Source organism: Lissotriton helveticus, chromosome 2_1 (genome assembly GCF_964261635.1).
Source record: "Lissotriton helveticus chromosome 2_1, aLisHel1.1, whole genome shotgun sequence".
Lineage (NCBI taxonomy): Eukaryota > Metazoa > Chordata > Amphibia > Caudata > Salamandridae > Lissotriton > Lissotriton helveticus.
In genome coordinates, this window is record NC_136059.1 from 432,757,179 (window position 1) to 432,774,319 (window position 17,141).

A 17,141-nucleotide genomic window follows, 5' to 3' on the forward strand; every position below is an offset into this window, starting at 1 on the left:
TTCTGCCGGAGCTAAAATCTTTTTAAGATTTTGAGGGATCAGAGAGCAGGCATGCATAGCTTAAAAATCACTCAATTTCACAAAATCAGACTTTTGAGCTAGAATAGGTATAATAAAAGGAAACAATCAATTATAACATTTTCTGATTTCAAAGTCCATATTAAGAATGCACCAACATAACAAACTTTTAATGTAAAACCTTTTTAGGATGGCAGCTATTGGTTAGGCATGCATAGTAACCATCTTGGAATACTTTTTCATTTGAAAATGTCTGTTAAGCATAAGTACGGACATGTGAGAGTCTTGGAATAGTTTTTATAAAGCATATGGAAAATCATTCCAATATAGCCCACATAGGTGCACATATGTACTCATGAGTGTGTACTCATGGTGGCCATCTTGGAATTTTTTTAAAGTTTTATAAAAAAATATTTTCTAAGATGGCCGCGGTGTGTGTGCACACAGAGTTGGACATCTTAATGTTTTTTCCATAAAGAATTGCTACCAAAATAAGCATTGGGAAAAGGGAGAATGAGGCCTATTTACTTTACCAAAGCTTGTTATTGCAGCCCTATGTTTAAGACATGTAGAGACCTAACAAAAGACTTTTGCCAAACAGAGGATCAAGCGGCCCACCATTGCAAACCTTAATTTTCTAAATAGATGTTTTCTTTTCCCCTCAGACTCTTTCCGAATAGGTAATGCTATCTACGTTAATTGATTTTTTTCGAATTAATGCACACAACTATGGATGTTTATTAAATATAATGGGACATTAAGTGATTCAAATGCTATACATCTGAGAAAGAACGTGGTATGTGACCTCCCCTGATTACTTAAAATACATATATTTTGTCTAAAAAGGACTGGGTGATGCTTGGAGCTGTTGGTGCTTACGACTGGAACGGAACCGTAGTCATGCTTAAAAATGGCACTTTTGAAATTCCAAGAAATGATACCTTTCGAACAAAGCCTTCTGAAAGAAACGAACCGCTTGCTTCTTACCTAGGTGAGTAAAATTGTATGGTGTGTGCTCTTTGGATTGCTTGTTTTACTGCTGCATCGCTGTCTATGATATAGTGACCAGTTAGTACCTGTTAGTAGAATATATCTGGCAACAGTTACTAGGTGTTACCCTGAGGGGAAAGGGAATATCTGCTGCAAAGATAAGTGCCTGGAGAAGTTGCTGCTTATAAATCTGCTGCCTGTGCACTAAAGGCCATGTGTTGTAGTGCTGGGTGATTTTGCTACTGAAATGTAAGCCTCTGATGGCTGCCCACCCCTATGTGACCCTCCCAATGCCAATATACGTGGATGGTTGTGGCCAGAACTGTGGTAAATCACCAAAATAACATCTGCTTCTACCGTCTGGTTCATTTGCACTATCCTTCCCTCTCCTGTAGCTATTTGCTGCCTATAAATAGCGCTGTGGTAGAGTCTCCACTCCCTCATGACTAGCAGGGTTGGCCTGTTCCTCCAAAGAAAAACCTGAACGCTGCAGAGAAAGAACAGTTAGAGGAGATATAGACAATGGCTCCCTTTCTATGGGGTCATTTCTATTGTTCCATCAGTTTCTCCTTTTTTACGGATATTTCCTTTTGCATGGCACTACATTAGTTCTATTTGCTTCCACACATATAATTGATACTCACAGGCTGTTGAGACATCAACCCGGATCCATGAGCCATAGTGCATCCCTTAAGACCAGCTGCCAAGCATTCTTCAAGGGAGCCTGGCCTGAGACGATACAATCAGCCAACTAGTATCATTGGGCCAAAGTGCATGGAACAAACCACAATTGACTCACCATAAGTGTGAAAAAGGCAGCTTTTATTGAAGACAGGTGCACCTTACACAAACATAACCTTGGCCTTTGCCTTACAAAACTACATCTAACTATACAAAATACATCTACGTATCCATTTCCCCCCACCCCTAATGTTTTCCCCAAACACAATAGCAATTTATTTAACCTACCCAAAATTAATCAATAACTTTCGCCCCTTTAAAAACTTGTAACCTGCTTCTCAACCTATCTAAAGATCTACCTACCTGATCAATAACTGTTAACCCTTAAACCCTGTAACCTCTAATCTAACTAAGTAAAACCTATCCTAACCTCATTACCTACCTGGTCCCAATCAAAAATGAAACAGTAACAAACTGGCCTAAAATAGGCAACCAACGCTACTCAAAAACCGTCCTCATGACATTTCTGATCCACCCCCCCCCCTTCTAGGCCTTTTCTAGGGTAACGCCTGATGTCCAGTGCAGTATCTAAAACTTCTTTTATCTGAACCAAATATAACTCCATCCCAAAGCGAGATAAATGAACTCCATCGTCCCTGAAAAATGTTTGGCCGAATACTTGTGCTACGGATAATCCTCTTCCACATATTTTAATTCTGAATGTTCCACCCTTCCAAGACCTGACTCTTTACAAAACACTCTAATCTCCCTATTTACTTTTCTCCTGACCTTACCAATGTCCACCGGCCTCTCAGCCCCTCTCCAATGCCTCCTGGAAATAAACTCATTCTAAACTACAAAACACTCAGACCATTGCCTCCTGATTTCTCTCAAATCCCTCTTCATCTGCTTCAGCAGAGACAAACCTTTGCAAACCACCAAATCATTGTCCCCCAAGTCATAAACTAGTACATCAGGGCAAGTATGGTGGCACAGTAACTTGTTTAAAAGGGGTAAAAGCTTGTGCCAATGCATGCCTCCCTTCCCGTGCCCAAAAACTTAAAACAAACCCGGGTCCAGTCCCAAATTTACACCTTTCCCCTTGTTATATTCGTGTCTTTCTGCCCACTTTACAAACTAATTCCCAATGATCCAGATAGCGATCTCCTCCAGCTCGGGCCCGGCCACAGCACCTGCAAAGACACATGCGTGACAAAAAACATACATGACCCTCTTCTTCTCCACCCCCTCCCCCATCTGCCCACCTTGATATAGCGCTTATAACAATCTGATGACCAACGTCCTAGTTGGTACAACCTGTGTGAGTTCCACCTCAAACTTGCTGCATCTGAAGTCACCCCAATCCTAAAAGAGTGAGTGCCAAAAGCCCCAGGAACCTTCCTGTTAGACGGACCGGGAGGGTCGGCCGAGGATACGGGGAGAGGTCTCCGGGGAGAGCCGTCTCCAGTGAGTCGTACAGACAAGTAACTTCCCCCCCACAGACGGACACCACACAATGATAAAGTTCACGATACTTTATAGATAATTCTTCAAGTACGGTAGAATGGTACAAGGAGGTCTGGACTCAGGGGTCCCCTCTATTCTGGTCTCTGTTTGGGAAAAGGGTAGCGGGACAGTCTTGTTACCAAAAGATGGAAAATAGCTCTCAATCCTCGAGCTCGGTGGTGTAGATGAACGGGCCGCGGCGGAGCCAGCAGGTCCCGAGATGGATGAAGGAAGACGACGGTCCGCGGCAGAGCCAGCAGGTCCCGATGAAGGTGGTGGTTACAAACGGTCCGCGGCCACGCCAGCAGGTCCCGACGATGATGAAGGATAGGGTGGTTCCCAAAGCCGCGGCAGCGCCAGCAGGCAAGACGAGGGTGCACAAGACAGAGCTACGGCAGCGCCAGTAGTCCGTCAAGGATGAGTTCTTCTTTGCGTCTCTCGACTCCAAGATACAACTCCCGTCCTGCTCTGGAGCTGCCCCAGTTATAGGGCTGGTGTGCTTTGATGTCCGGACCCTCGCACTTGGAGGTCGGGAGGTCCGGGATGAGGGGGTTCAGACACCCAGCAGGGGGGATGGAGCCAGCGCCCGGGGAGGCGATGGGCGAGCGGCACTTGGCGGGGGAGAGCCATCGACACCTCCTGCTCCCATTGACTGACCAAGTAGCCCGCTCACCTCCTGGGTGGATGTTGGTGCCGGAATGTCGGAGGCCTGGCCGGGCCCAGGGTTGAGGTCGATCGGGGGCCAGGCGGCCTCGTGGTGGAGTGTCCAAGATGGCGCCCAGGATGGGCGCGCAGGCCGGTAGTGGGTCGGCCTACGCGGTCAACAGGTTCGAGTGTAGGGGTCCCTGCGGGGACGGTGGACGTGCAATGGTGGTGTGTGGTACTTGTCGTGGCTGGTTCGGGCCTGGTTGGGCTGGGGGGGAGCGGCCCTTCATGTGGCCTGTCCAACATGCGTCCCCCCCAGCTGAAGGCGGGGAGAGCTACCCATTCTCTTGGGGACTCTTCTCGTCGAGGCGGAAGAACCGGGACAGGCCATCTGCGTTGGCGTGATCGGGCCCAGGCCGATGTTCAACTGTGAAGTCCATCCCTTGTAGGGAGATGGACCAGCGTAGTAACTTCGGGTTTTCCCCCCGCATCTGCATCAGCCACTGCAGGGGTCGGTGGTCGGTCTGTACCCGAAAGGGGGTGCCAAAAAGGTAGGGCCGGAGCTTCTTGAGGGCCCATACCACCGCGAAGGCCTCCCTCTCTATGGTGCTCCAGCGTTGTTCCCGTGGTAGGAGTCGCCGGCTGATGAAGGCCACCGGCTGGTCATGGCCTTCGGTGTTCACTTGGGACAGGACTGCCCCAATGCCATGGTCGGAGGCATCCGTCTGGACGATGAACTCCCGGCTGTAGTCGGGGGCCTGGAGCACAGGGGCGGAGCACATGGCGGCTTTCAATTGTTCAAATGCAGCTTGACACTCTGGGGTCCAGTTGACTTTCTGGGGCTGATTTTTTGACGTGAGCTCTGTGAGGGGCCTCACGATAGTACCATAGTCTTTCACGAACCTTCGGTAATAGCCCGTGAGGCCCAGGAAGGCTCGTACCTCGGTCTGGGTAGTGGGGGGCTGCCAGGACTGGATGGCGGCAATTTTTAGCTGCAGAGGGGCCACCAGGCCGCTTCCCACCTGGTGCCCGAGGTAGGTTACAGACCCTTGCCCAATTTGACATTTGCTGGCCTTGATCGTGAGGCCAGCTTGCTGAAGGGCGTGCAGTACTGCTCGGAGGTGGTGGAGGTGCTCGGACCACTGGTTGCTGTACACAGCGATGTCGTCTAAGTAGGCGGCGCTGAATCCTTCGAGCCCCGCCAGGACCTGATTGACGAGCCGTTGGAACGTTGCTGGGGCATTCTTCATGCCGAAGGGCATGACTGTGAAATGGTAATGGCCATCGGGCGTGGAAAAGGCAGAACGTTCTTGTGCCCGGGGTGTGAGGCCGATTTGCCAGTAGCCCGCCGTCAGGTCGAAGATACTGAGGTAGCGGGCAGCTCCCATGCGGTCGATTAGTTCATCTGCCCGGGGGATGGGATGTGCGTCTGTCCTGGTGACCGCATTCAAGCCCCGGTAGTCGACACAGAACCGGAGTTCTGGTGTGGTGCCGGGGGCAGCTGCTTTGGGGACCAGTACTACAGGGCTGGCCCAGGGGCTGTCTGAGGGCTCGATGACCCCGAGCGTGAGCATTTTGGCTACTTCCTCCTGGATGCAGGCCCGTACCCGATCTGGCACGCGGTAGGCCCGGTGGCGGATAGGGGGACTGTCCCCCGTGTCCACATCGTGCGTACACCAGGAAGTGACACCTGGGGTGAGGGAGAACAGGCTGGCGAATTGTGACAGGAGAACTTGGCACTCCTGGTGTTGCTCTCGGGTGAGGGCCTCTGAGAGTCGGACCCCATCTACGGAACCGTCTTTCTCCCGCGTTCGTAGGAGGTCCGGGAGGGGCTCGGAGTCCTCTTCAGCCCCATTGTCTGTGGCCATCAGGAGGCTGAGTTCTGTCCGTACAAAGTGCGGTTTCAGTCTGTTAGCGTGGAGGACCCGGAGGGGGTTCCGGGAGGATTCCAAGTCGATGAGATAGGTAGCCGGACCCTTGCGCTCGACCACTTTGAAGGGCCCTGTCCACTTGTCTTGTAGGGCGCAGGGCTCGGTGGGGGACATCACCCATACCTGTTGCCCAGGTTCAAATTCGATGGAGGAGGCATTCCGGTCATACCACCTTTTCATGTCCTCCTGACTGGCCTCTAGGTTGGCTTTTGCTAGTTCTCGGAATCGCCGGGTCTGGTTGCGGAGTGTTAGGAGGTAGCGGAAAACATCTGGTGGGTTCTTTAGAGGGGGCATCTCCCAGCCTTCCTTAACTAGGCTGAGCGGCCCGCGCACGGGGTGTCCATATAGCAGTTCAAATGGGCTGAAGCCCAGGGACTTCTGGGGAACCTCTCGATATGCGAAGAGAAGGCACGGCAACAGTACATCCCACTGGCGACGGAGGGGCTCTTCCAACCCCCCGATCATCCCTTTGAGCGTGCGGTTGAACCGCTCAACGAGTCCGTTTCCTTGAGGGTGATAGGGGGTCGTGAACCGGTAGGTAACCCCGCACTGTTGCCAGAGAGATTTCATATATTTCGAAATAAAGTTCGTGCCTCTGTCACTGACGACCTCCCGGGGGAAGCCCACCCGGGAGAAGATCCCCATCAGAGCCCGGCCGACTACCGGGGCTGTCACAGTCCGCAGGGGAACAGCCTCCGGGTAGCGGGTGGCGTGGTCCACTAGCACCAGGATGAATCGATGGCCTTGTTTTGTGCGCGGGTCCAGGGGCCCCACGATATCGATTCCGACCCTCTCGAACGGGGTGGTGACCACGGGAAAAGGTTGCAGGGGGGCTTTCAGTTTGCGGCCGCTCTTCCCACTGGCTTGGCACGTGGGGCAAGATCGGCAATGCTGGTGTACATTGTCCCTCATCTTGGGCCAGAAGAAGTGGGTCACCAGGCGGCTATAGGTTTTGTCTTGACCCAAGTGTCCTGCCAGGGGGACATCGTGGGCCAGGTTTAGCAGAAAGTCTCTAAAACGGAGGGGCACCACTAGGACTCGGCTGGCCCCCAGCTCCGCGATTCTTTGCTCACTGTACAGCAGATCATTGTCCCAGTAGACCCAGTGAGTTCCGGAGGTATCCCCTGCGCTTTGGGCTAGCGCTTGCTGGCGGAGTCCCTCGAGGGAGGGACAGGTCTTTTGTTCTTGGCGAAATTGTTCTTGCGTGGGCCCCCCCTCTTGAGGCCACTGGTCGAGGTTAGCGAGGTCTGGAGGTTGAGCTGGTTCGGGGGGGACGTCACGGTCGGTGGTTTCGGCGGGGGCGACCGGAGGCGGTGGCGCCGGCCATTCGAGTTCCTCTGGGCGGGTGTTGGCACGGGCGGTCATGGACCGGGTGGTGACGCACGCCCAGTCCGGGACGCCCAGCATCCCCAGGTGCTCTTTTCGCTCGACTGCTGCCCATGGAGAGCTTTCCAGGTCATTACCCAGGAGGCAGTCTACGGGGGCATCATCTCGGACCGTCACCTTCAACATGCCGGAGACCCCTCCCCATTCGAAGGGGACGCAGGCCATCCGACACAGACTTTCTGAGTTATCGGCTGAACGTACAGGGCAGAGAATGTTTGGTAAGTATTGTTCGGGGGTCACCAGGTGACAGCGGACGGCTGTTACACTGGCCCCAGTGTCACGAAGGGCTTCAGCCCGGCGTCCATTGATGCCCACCCATTGGCTGTACTTCTGGGTATTAGCGGGTAGGGGGACCCGCGGGACCATGTCTCTCCCCCCTAGGCAGGCGAGAGCCATGGCGGCTGGCTCCCATTCTTGGTGTTCCTGTTCATATTCTTCTTGTTCCTCTGAGATCCGTTCCTCCCCCAGAGCAGCAGCGGCTACTTGGCGGGGTCTTGGGCTCTGGTACTGGGGGCAGTTTGGGTCGTTTGCATAGTGTCCGACTCGTTGACATCGATGGCAGGTAACATTGGTTCGATGTCCCGGTCGCGCTGGGGTGCTGCCCCGGTTGGCCGGGGGGGTGGGGCTGGTAGTGGGGGTGACCGGAGCGTTGCTTCTTCCGCGTCCTTGGCCTCCACCTCCTCGGGGACGGTGCTGACCATTGTTGTTCCGGTTCTGTTCGCAGGACCCATTTCGGCTCACTCTGGTGATCTCCCACCGGTCTGCTTCGGCTGCGAGCTGCCGGGGATCCGTTAACTTGCTGTCGAGGAGGTGCTGGCGGAGTTCAATGAAGCAATTGTTCGACAGATGCTCCCATACCATAAGATTGAACAGTTGTTCGTAGGTTGTGACCTTGCTTCCTTTGATCCAGCCCTCGAAGGCTCGGCTAAAGTAATTGACATAGTCCACCCAAGTTGTACCTGGGATGCGGGTGCAGTCTCGGAACCTCTGACGGTACATCTCGGGTGTGAGGCCATAGCGGGTGAGGAGTGCAGCTTTCATATGGTCATAGGAGGTCATCTGCTGGTCCGGGAGTTGCAGCAGGGCGTCGCGGCCCTCATTGAGGAATCTCCCCCACAGACCGGCCCCCCAATCGCTTCTATCGATCCGGTGTGCAGTCATAGCGATTTCATAGGCCTTAAACCATTGCTGGATGTCGTCCTCTCGGAAGTATTCTCGAACGACATCCTTGGGGATGTGTACCTTCTTCTCTGTTGCCCCTGGAGTGTGGGGTTGCTCGGGCACCCCTGTTTCTTTATTCTGTTTGCGTAGGTCGATTTCAGCTAATTTCCGCTCATGTTCATATGCCAGTTTCTTTTCCTCGAGCTCCCTTTGTCTCTGTTTCTCCTCTCTTTCTTCTCGGAGACGCAGGTGCTCTAAGTTGATTTTCTGTTCGGCCAACTTTAGTTCAACGTCCATTTTGAGCCGGGCCATTTCCAGCTCGTGTAGTCGGGTTCTTTCTCGTTCCTGGATCTCGTCTGGCGAGAGACCCGTTCTTCGTTCTTCAGGGGCCATGGGGGTTTGTGCTGCGATGTCTTGATCGGGGGTTCCGGCAGCCCCGGTTTCCGCCCAAGATTCCAGGGCCTGCTTAAAGTCATCTTTGGTATTTAGTCCGGTGGTAGCGATACCTAATTCGATACAGAACTGTTTAAGTTCACGATGGCTGTACTCGCCCAATTTCTCCAGCTGGAATTTCTCCGTTGATCCGCTGTCTTTAGTTGACATCGTGATTCGTCGTGGGGTGAGCTACTCTCTGTACGGTTTATGCGGTGATTCGGATCCCGTCGCTGCCACCAATGTTAGACGGACCGGGAGGGTCGGCCGAGGATACGGGGAGAGGTCTCCGGGGAGAGCCGTCTCCAGTGAGTCGTACAGACAAGTAACTTCCCCCCCACAGACGGACACCACACAATGATAAAGTTCACGATACTTTATAGATAATTCTTCAAGTACGGTAGAATGGTACAAGGAGGTCTGGACTCAGGGGTCCCCTCTATTCTGGTCTCTGTTTGGGAAAAGGGTAGCGGGACAGTCTTGTTACCAAAAGATGGAAAATAGCTCTCAATCCTCGAGCTCGGTGGTGTAGATGAACGGGCCGCGGCGGAGCCAGCAGGTCCCGAGATGGATGAAGGAAGACGACGGTCCGCGGCAGAGCCAGCAGGTCCCGATGAAGGTGGTGGTTACAAACGGTCCGCGGCCACGCCAGCAGGTCCCGACGATGATGAAGGATAGGGTGGTTCCCAAAGCCGCGGCAGCGCCAGCAGGCAAGACGAGGGTGCACAAGACAGAGCTACGGCAGCGCCAGTAGTCCGTCAAGGATGAGTTCTTCTTTGCGTCTCTCGACTCCAAGATACAACTCCCGTCCTGCTCTGGAGCTGCCCCAGTTATAGGGCTGGTGTGCTTTGATGTCCGGACCCTCGCACTTGGAGGTCGGGAGGTCCGGGATGAGGGGGTTCAGACACCCAGCAGGGGGGATGGAGCCAGCGCCCGGGGAGGCGATGGGCGAGCGGCACTTGGCGGGGGAGAGCCATCGACACCTCCTGCTCCCATTGACTGACCAAGTAGCCCGCTCACCTCCTGGGTGGATGTTGGTGCCGGAATGTCGGAGGCCTGGCCGGGCCCAGGGTTGAGGTCGATCGGGGGCCAGGCGGCCTCGTGGTGGAGTGTCCAAGATGGCGCCCAGGATGGGCGCGCAGGCCGGTAGTGGGTCGGCCTACGCGGTCAACAGGTTCGAGTGTAGGGGTCCCTGCGGGGACGGTGGACGTGCAATGGTGGTGTGTGGTACTTGTCGTGGCTGGTTCGGGCCTGGTTGGGCTGGGGGGGAGCGGCCCTTCATGTGGCCTGTCCAACACTTCCCTACTAACTGTAACGCCCACCTCATCATCCAAAGAAGCAGCACCGCTGTTACTTCCTGCCCTGAAGACCTGTAAAAAACTGGCCCCACCTCCCTCATTGCACCTTCCCGCAAAAAGCACCCCCATCTCACCGGGCATGTCATCGGATCCTCTCTAGCCCACAGGATCACCACATTCTCCCCACCCCCTTTGATCTTTCTTCGAGCGCCTCAAGAAGATGGAAACTGCCTCACTCCTTTTTTCGCACCCTTGTAAATCCTCCCAATGCAGCTCTGGGGCCCCTTTCCTTCCCAACAACTCAGACACTCGCAAAGCTCCCACGTAAAGCCATGACATTAAAGCTGAAAAAAGTAACTCCTCCTGCTCTCCGCTGCAAACTTCTGGCAACACAGCTATCAAACTGCCCAATAGCACATTGGACACTGGTAACCGAACCCGTTGCCCCCCCACCTGACTCCCTGGCCTAACCCTCTATCAACCTCTTCCCCAGTTCAACCCTCTATCAACCTCTTCCTCAGTTCACATGCCATTGGAGAATAACCCCACAGTAGCTTGCCCATGAAAGATACCCCTGCCAGCTTTGCCGCTATCATAACCTTCGACAAACCCTTCTCAATCAAGTCCAAGATTAACTGCACAACGGCTTCTTCCCTGGCCCAAGTCCCACTTCTCCTCTGTGCACCTCCCTGCAGAAACTCCTGCCACATGAACACATAGGCCGTTCTTGTGGAAGGTGCTAACAACCCCACCACGAGTTGCAGCATCCTTTTTCTCCTACGGACCACATCCCGTAGGGCACCGGCGTCCTGTGCGGTTCTGGCTCCATGGCCAGCCCATGGAATCTCTCCCACTGCAAACGAGACAAAGCATCCGCAATGTCATTGTCCATGCCCGGCACATGTTTTGGCCTGAACTGAATGTCATACTGCAAGCAACCTAACATGAATACGCGCAATAGCTTTAAAACCTGCTCATCTCTCGCTGCCTGTTGACTACCTGCACCACTGCCATGTTGTCCACCCTGAAAGTGACCTTTTTGTGCGCTAGGCTCCTCCCCCAGAGGCTGACCGCAACCACCAGCAGAAACAATTCTAGAAAAGCACTGCTTCTGCCTTTCATTCTGCCAATGATTTGGCCACTCTTCGGCACACCATTTTCCCTGCCAATACAAACCGAAACCTCCTGACCCTGCTGCGTCAGAGAATATCTGAGCATCCCCAACCCACTTTTGCGGCACTGCCATGGGTATCCCATTGAAATCCTTTAAAAACCTGCATCACATTCTTAGGTCTTCTTTCGTTTCTGCAGACGAACGCATATAGTGGTGTGGCAGCGAGACGCCTGCCAGTGACCTGCCCAGTCTCCTGCAAAATGTCCGTCCTGCTCTCACCAAGCTGCATGCAAAATTCAAATGCCCCAGTAAAACTTGGACCATTCTCACTGTCACTTCCTTTCTGGCCTGCATTTCGTCGATCAACAGTCTCATGTGCTATTTCTTATCCACGGCAACCTGGCCTCCATGGCCACAGAATCCAGTTCATTCCCCAGAAATGACAAAACTGTGCTTGGACCTTGTGTCTACTCTGGTGCCAAAGGGACACCCAGAGTCCCCATGAACTTCTGGAAACTGTCCAGCTGCTGCTGGCAGTCCATCAAACCAGGCCGGCCCACCAGGAAAAAGTCATCCAAATAATGTGTCACCGTATCTTTACCTGTTTCCCAACAGAAAACACACTACAAGAATGAACTGAACTTTTCAAACAGCGCACATGATATGGAGCACCCCATGGGTAATGCCTTATCCACAAAAATTTTGCCGTCTACCTGAATGCCCAGCAACTGGAAGTCCGCTGGGTGTACTGGCAAGAGCCGGAAAGTGGCCTTAATATTGCATTTTGGCATTTCTGCCCCATTTCCTACCCTTTCCACCAGGGCTCGAGCTACGTCCACTGAAGAGTAAGATACTGACATCAAGTCATCAGGAATAAAATCATTTACTGACCCCCCTTGCGGCCATGAAAAGTGTTGCATCAGACGATACAGTCCTTTCTCCTTTTTTGGAACCATCCCGACCGGGGAAATAATCAAATCCCCGATCAGGCTGATCGCAAATGGCCCCTCCATGCACCCCTCCCGTACCTCTTTCTGCAATTTCTCCCAAATGACCTCTTTGTGAGCTGCCACTGATTTTAGGTTCTCCGCCCAGCGCGCTAACCTCGGACCTTCGTAACCGAATATAAAACCCTCTCTGAAACCAGCCCCCAGAATCTGCGCATCCTGCATGTTTGGGTAATGCGCGAGCCAGGCCTCTGAATAATCCGAGTCAATAGGTGTATGAGGCTTGTGGTAAATAAAATAATTACCCTGGCATAATTTCTAGGCATTAACAATCAGCATGTATCAAATGAGAGGCAGAGAGTCCGTGGTGTCCAAGTTAAAAGGGCTTTATTCCAATAACTCGAGTTAAGGGAGAATCTGTTCCATCACCACTGAGGTTCAGGAAGGGTCTTCTAACATTTAATAACAATGAACAACATATATACATTTTGTCTTGTACATAGGGCGTAGGAAGGAACGCAGAGCAGAGAAAGAAACAGATAAGAGCATGTGGGCGTACATGTGGGTGTACACTTTATGAGTCATAGGTAGGTGATAGGTAGGTGTCATAGGTGGGTGGTACACAGAGGAGGAGTTTGCATGACCAGCTGGAACTTTGCCCTACTTGTGTGCAACTTGGTCATGACGTGCAATTGACGTGTAACTGGGAGGAGAGCTGACTTTAAGTCTAGTAGAGAGACCTTCAGTGTCAGGGGGACCAGCACGTCTTGTACTATCTGATATCTTAGAGATATCTAGAGTCGGGGATGTATTATCTGAAGTAAAGGTTGCTCGTCACTAGGAATCAGAAAAAGCATATATTTCTTCATTCATTGCGTGGGGGCTGTGAGCAAGCACTGTGATTTCATTTAAACGGAGACAGGAAAGCTAGGCCCTATCTCAGCAGACGGGTTCTGTTTACCTTTTTCACCGGGCATGCAGATAACTGTTAAGCAAAATATACTGTCTTGGCAGCCCTTGCTGGATTTCTTTCGGCTGAGCTAGAAGCATGCGAGGTCAGAGATACGTAATTGCAGCTTTCAGTGTGTCAGGAGTCATGAAAAACCCTTATTTTAGAAAGTGGCTCAGCTGAACCACAAAAAAGGTTTCATCGTGATTTATTTAAAAGTGCACAATGTAAATACATGGGCCTTCATGTTAGCTTAATATTTCTTACATGGGAGACTTAATTTCTGGCATCCTAAAGCAGGACGTGATTGCAGAGGCCTCTTTGTTCAGGCCACTTAAGGGAAAATAAGCATGGGTGACATGCACATATATGTAACACACATGTAACATAGGGTACACGTAGGGGGCATCTTGGTCAGGCAAAATTTCATTTTCCTCATTCCCTCCTTGTCCCCTACGTAACCCTTCAGGATACATCTATATTCATGAGACCGTATAGTTGATCATACAGCATCATTTGTTCGTCCTTAACCCTTTGTATACTTTGATGTGGAATACAGGCAGTTGCACACAGGCCGCAAATGGCCGGGCCACACTGCAGACAGAGACAGCAACCAAATATCATGAGTAGGATCATTCCTAGGAAGGACAACACTTTCCATCCCCAAGCAGATATCACACCCCAGAGCCAACTGGACCAAGTCCATGTGCCCGGGTCTTGATGTATATCATGAGCGATCTTGTGGAGCCTTGTTATCGCTGCATACACAGATGGCACGTTATTTGGGATGAAAACGCAACAACTAGATCGGATCACGCTACAAGCTCCGCCCCTATCCGCCAAGATGACGTCTAGAACGAGGCGATTTTGAAGAACGACAAGTCTAATGGCAGACTGCTCCTGGGTCAAGTTCGCCAGGGCAGATGCAGTCACATTCACTACTGCTTCAAGAGTCCTTGTTAACTTGCGTATCAGTTTACTGTTTTGGACAGGACCTATGAAGAAAAAGAATCCTTTGTTGAAATCTGTATATTGCTCCCAAGCTGTTTCAGTCTGATCAATCCCTGAGGCATCTGTCTCTCTCTTTACTCTAACATGTTCTAGTCGTGAATCTCTATGATAATGGGATGGGGCCAAGAATACAGGTGGCAATAAGAATGCTATATAACAAGTCCCACCCCAGTCTAAGGGCAGATGTACATAGGCTGTCTGACCGCAAATGAAATAGGTATGGCGTGATGTTTTGAAAGAAGAAAGTCCTTCATCATTAAACTCTACTACAACTTTACACTCGCTGTGTCCCATATGTACTGAGCCTTTCTTATTACCACATAAATCACCTTTTGCTGGTAGAACTGAAATAAACGGTGGACCTGTATTTTGCTTGGGCTGAACATTTAACATTATAAAATTAACGGATGCATTTCCCTGCTCGTACTCTTCATTCTCTAGATCGGTTCCCTTCCTTTGAGGAAATCCGTCTTTGTCTGGAAAACATGCTTCATTCATTACTTTATTCAGGTTTCCATATATCCAGCCACCTGGATAAGCTATGTACTTTCTATCTATTGAGGTCATTAAGGCAAACCATGCTCCACATGAACCATTGTGTGAGAACGGTAGAGGATAGAAGGGCAGAACTCCCTTCGCCTTTTGATAAGGTGGCAGTTGGCCACATACCCAGCAATTAGTCGCATTGCTGGTCTGATGAGAATGGTGTAACATTTGAATAAAAGTATTGTTACGCAATGCAAGTCGATGTGACAATTCATGAGGTGGTAGTTCACTAAATGTATGCTCTATGGTGCTGTTACTGGAAGAGTGTATATGTGAGGCAATAGGAAAGAAAACATGTAGTAATAAACTGACACAGATTATAACAATGCACAGAATAAAAAGAATGATCAAAGTAACTATACATCTACTGCGTAATAGTTTGCAGTACTTTTCTCTCATGTTTTCTTTCTTACTATTCTCGTATGTGATCTTATACATGTCAGAAATCTAGTCTAACCGATTCACCACCGAGTGGACTTAGACAATTAAACTACGTCTGACCTACTAGATCTTAACTTAGATTTATACTCCTGCTGTGGAGTCTTTTCTAGTAAAAGCGGCGCAAGCGGCGCAAAGTCTGTATCGTCCTTATTGTCTATCAAAGTTCCAGATTGTCCAAAGTACTTCCTGCAATGCTGAGCGTGAAGTTTCCCTTGCGTCCTTCGACTTTTATTGCGGTCCTCGTGGTCAGTAGCACCAACTTCGGCGTCTTCCAACGTGGCTCAAGGGGGCTTGATCGATCAAAGTTCCGGACACAAACGAAGTCCCCAGGGACTATGGCGTGTTCCTTGACCTGGGTGTTGTCAGGGAAGGCGGCAGCAACCTGTGAACGACAAGAGAGTAGTGCAGACATCAAGGAAGCCAGGTAATCTGTCAGCATGTTACTGTCAACATCAGTAATTCTTTTAGGCATAGGCGTACCCCACATATTTGGCGGTCTACCGAAGACTACTTCATACGGAGATAGGCCTGTTCTGGAATGAGCTACCATTCGCATGTAAAAGAGGGCAACCGGCATGGCCACCATCCAATCCACGCCTTTATCTGCACATATCTTTGCAAGCTTTGTCTTAATTGTCTGATTATGTCTTTCTACAAGGCCTGTTGCTTCAGGGTGTCTTACACAATGGAATTTCCAAGTATATCCTAACAGAAGAGACACTTGTTTCATTAATTCAGAGGAGAATGGCTGACCGTTATCAGAAAAGACGACCCGAGGCAATCCATACCTGGGGAAGTACTCGTGCACTAATTGCCTGGCTGTTGTCACAGCAGTATAATCTGGAACTGGATATGCTTCTGTCCATCTAGATAGTGCACACACAACTACCAAGACATACGTGTAAACCTCTACGTCTGTTCATTTGGATATAATCCATCTGGAGAACCTCAAAAAGGGTGGTCAGGAGGATGAAATCCGCCTTGTTCCACCTGAATGCCTTTACCTAGATTGAACTGGCAACAGATCATACTTGTCTATCATTGCCTTTTCTCCCAAGTGTGCTGGACTATGTGCTGTGTTTATGATTACTTGTACCATAGAATCTGGAAGAAACCATGTACCTTTTCCCTTAGTCATCCAACCTTGTTCAGTCTGGACCCCTCCTTGTTCAGTCCATTTCTTTATCTCATCTGCAGTGGCATGTGTCTGTATGTCGAGTACATCTTGAGTGGGATCCCTGACTGTCATACATGTTGTCAGTAATGGTACCTCTGTCCTTGTCGTGTCTGTTGGTGTCTGGGCTGTCTGGGCTGTAAGTTTAGCTGTTCGGTCTGCCAGGTCATTACCCTGGGAAATGGTGTCTGTAACTTTGGTGTGAGCTTTGCACTTCAGGATAGAAATGGCTGTAGGTAAATGTATTGCTTCTAACAAGACTTGAATAAGCGGGCCGTGCTGAATCTTGTTCCCATGGGAGGTCAAGAAACCTCTTTCCCTCCAAAGTACCCCGAAATCATGAACTATGCCAAAGGCATATTGTGAATCGGTATAAATGTTTACTTTCAAGTGCTTAGCTCTTATGCAGGCTTGTGTCAGAGCGATGAGCTCTGCTGCTTGTGCTGATAGTGTGTCTATTTTCTGTGTCTCTTATGATTTTAGTAGCAGTGGTCACAGCATAGGCTGCTACTAATTCTCCTGCACTCGTACTCATGCATGATCCATCTACATAGAGCGTTAAGTCTGGGTCTGGAAGTGCAATATCTGGCAGGTCTTGTCCTGGTTTTGTCACTATATTCATTACTTCCACACAGTCATGTGGTGGTGCATTTACTGTACTTGAGGGCAAAAGTGTTGCAGGATTTAGAATAATACATCGTCTGATCTCTATGTGTGGTTGAAATAATGTCAGTTCATATCCTGTCAGTCTTGCTATAGTCAAATGTTGTGTCTGTGTCCTGTTTAAGAGAACTTCCACTGCATGTGGTACACTAAAACATGTGGTCGCTAAAACTGGCGCTTGACATAATGCTCTTATTAATTCCTCAAATGCCAAGGTATGTTCTTGTGTCCTAGGGAGGACAGTCGAA

General features: G+C 50.6%; 1 protein-coding gene across 1 annotated transcript in view; it reads left to right on the forward strand.

Annotated features, from left to right (window-relative positions):
- The window catches only part of ITGA1 (integrin subunit alpha 1), a 1,037,437-nt gene that overhangs the window by 601,186 nt on the left and 419,110 nt on the right, over positions 1-17,141 (forward strand). Inside the window, exon 11 of the mRNA XM_078675060.1 lies at positions 865-1,009. Coding sequence (XP_078531186.1) covers positions 865-1,009 — 145 coding nt within the window. The remainder of the gene's footprint in view (positions 1-864; positions 1,010-17,141) is intronic.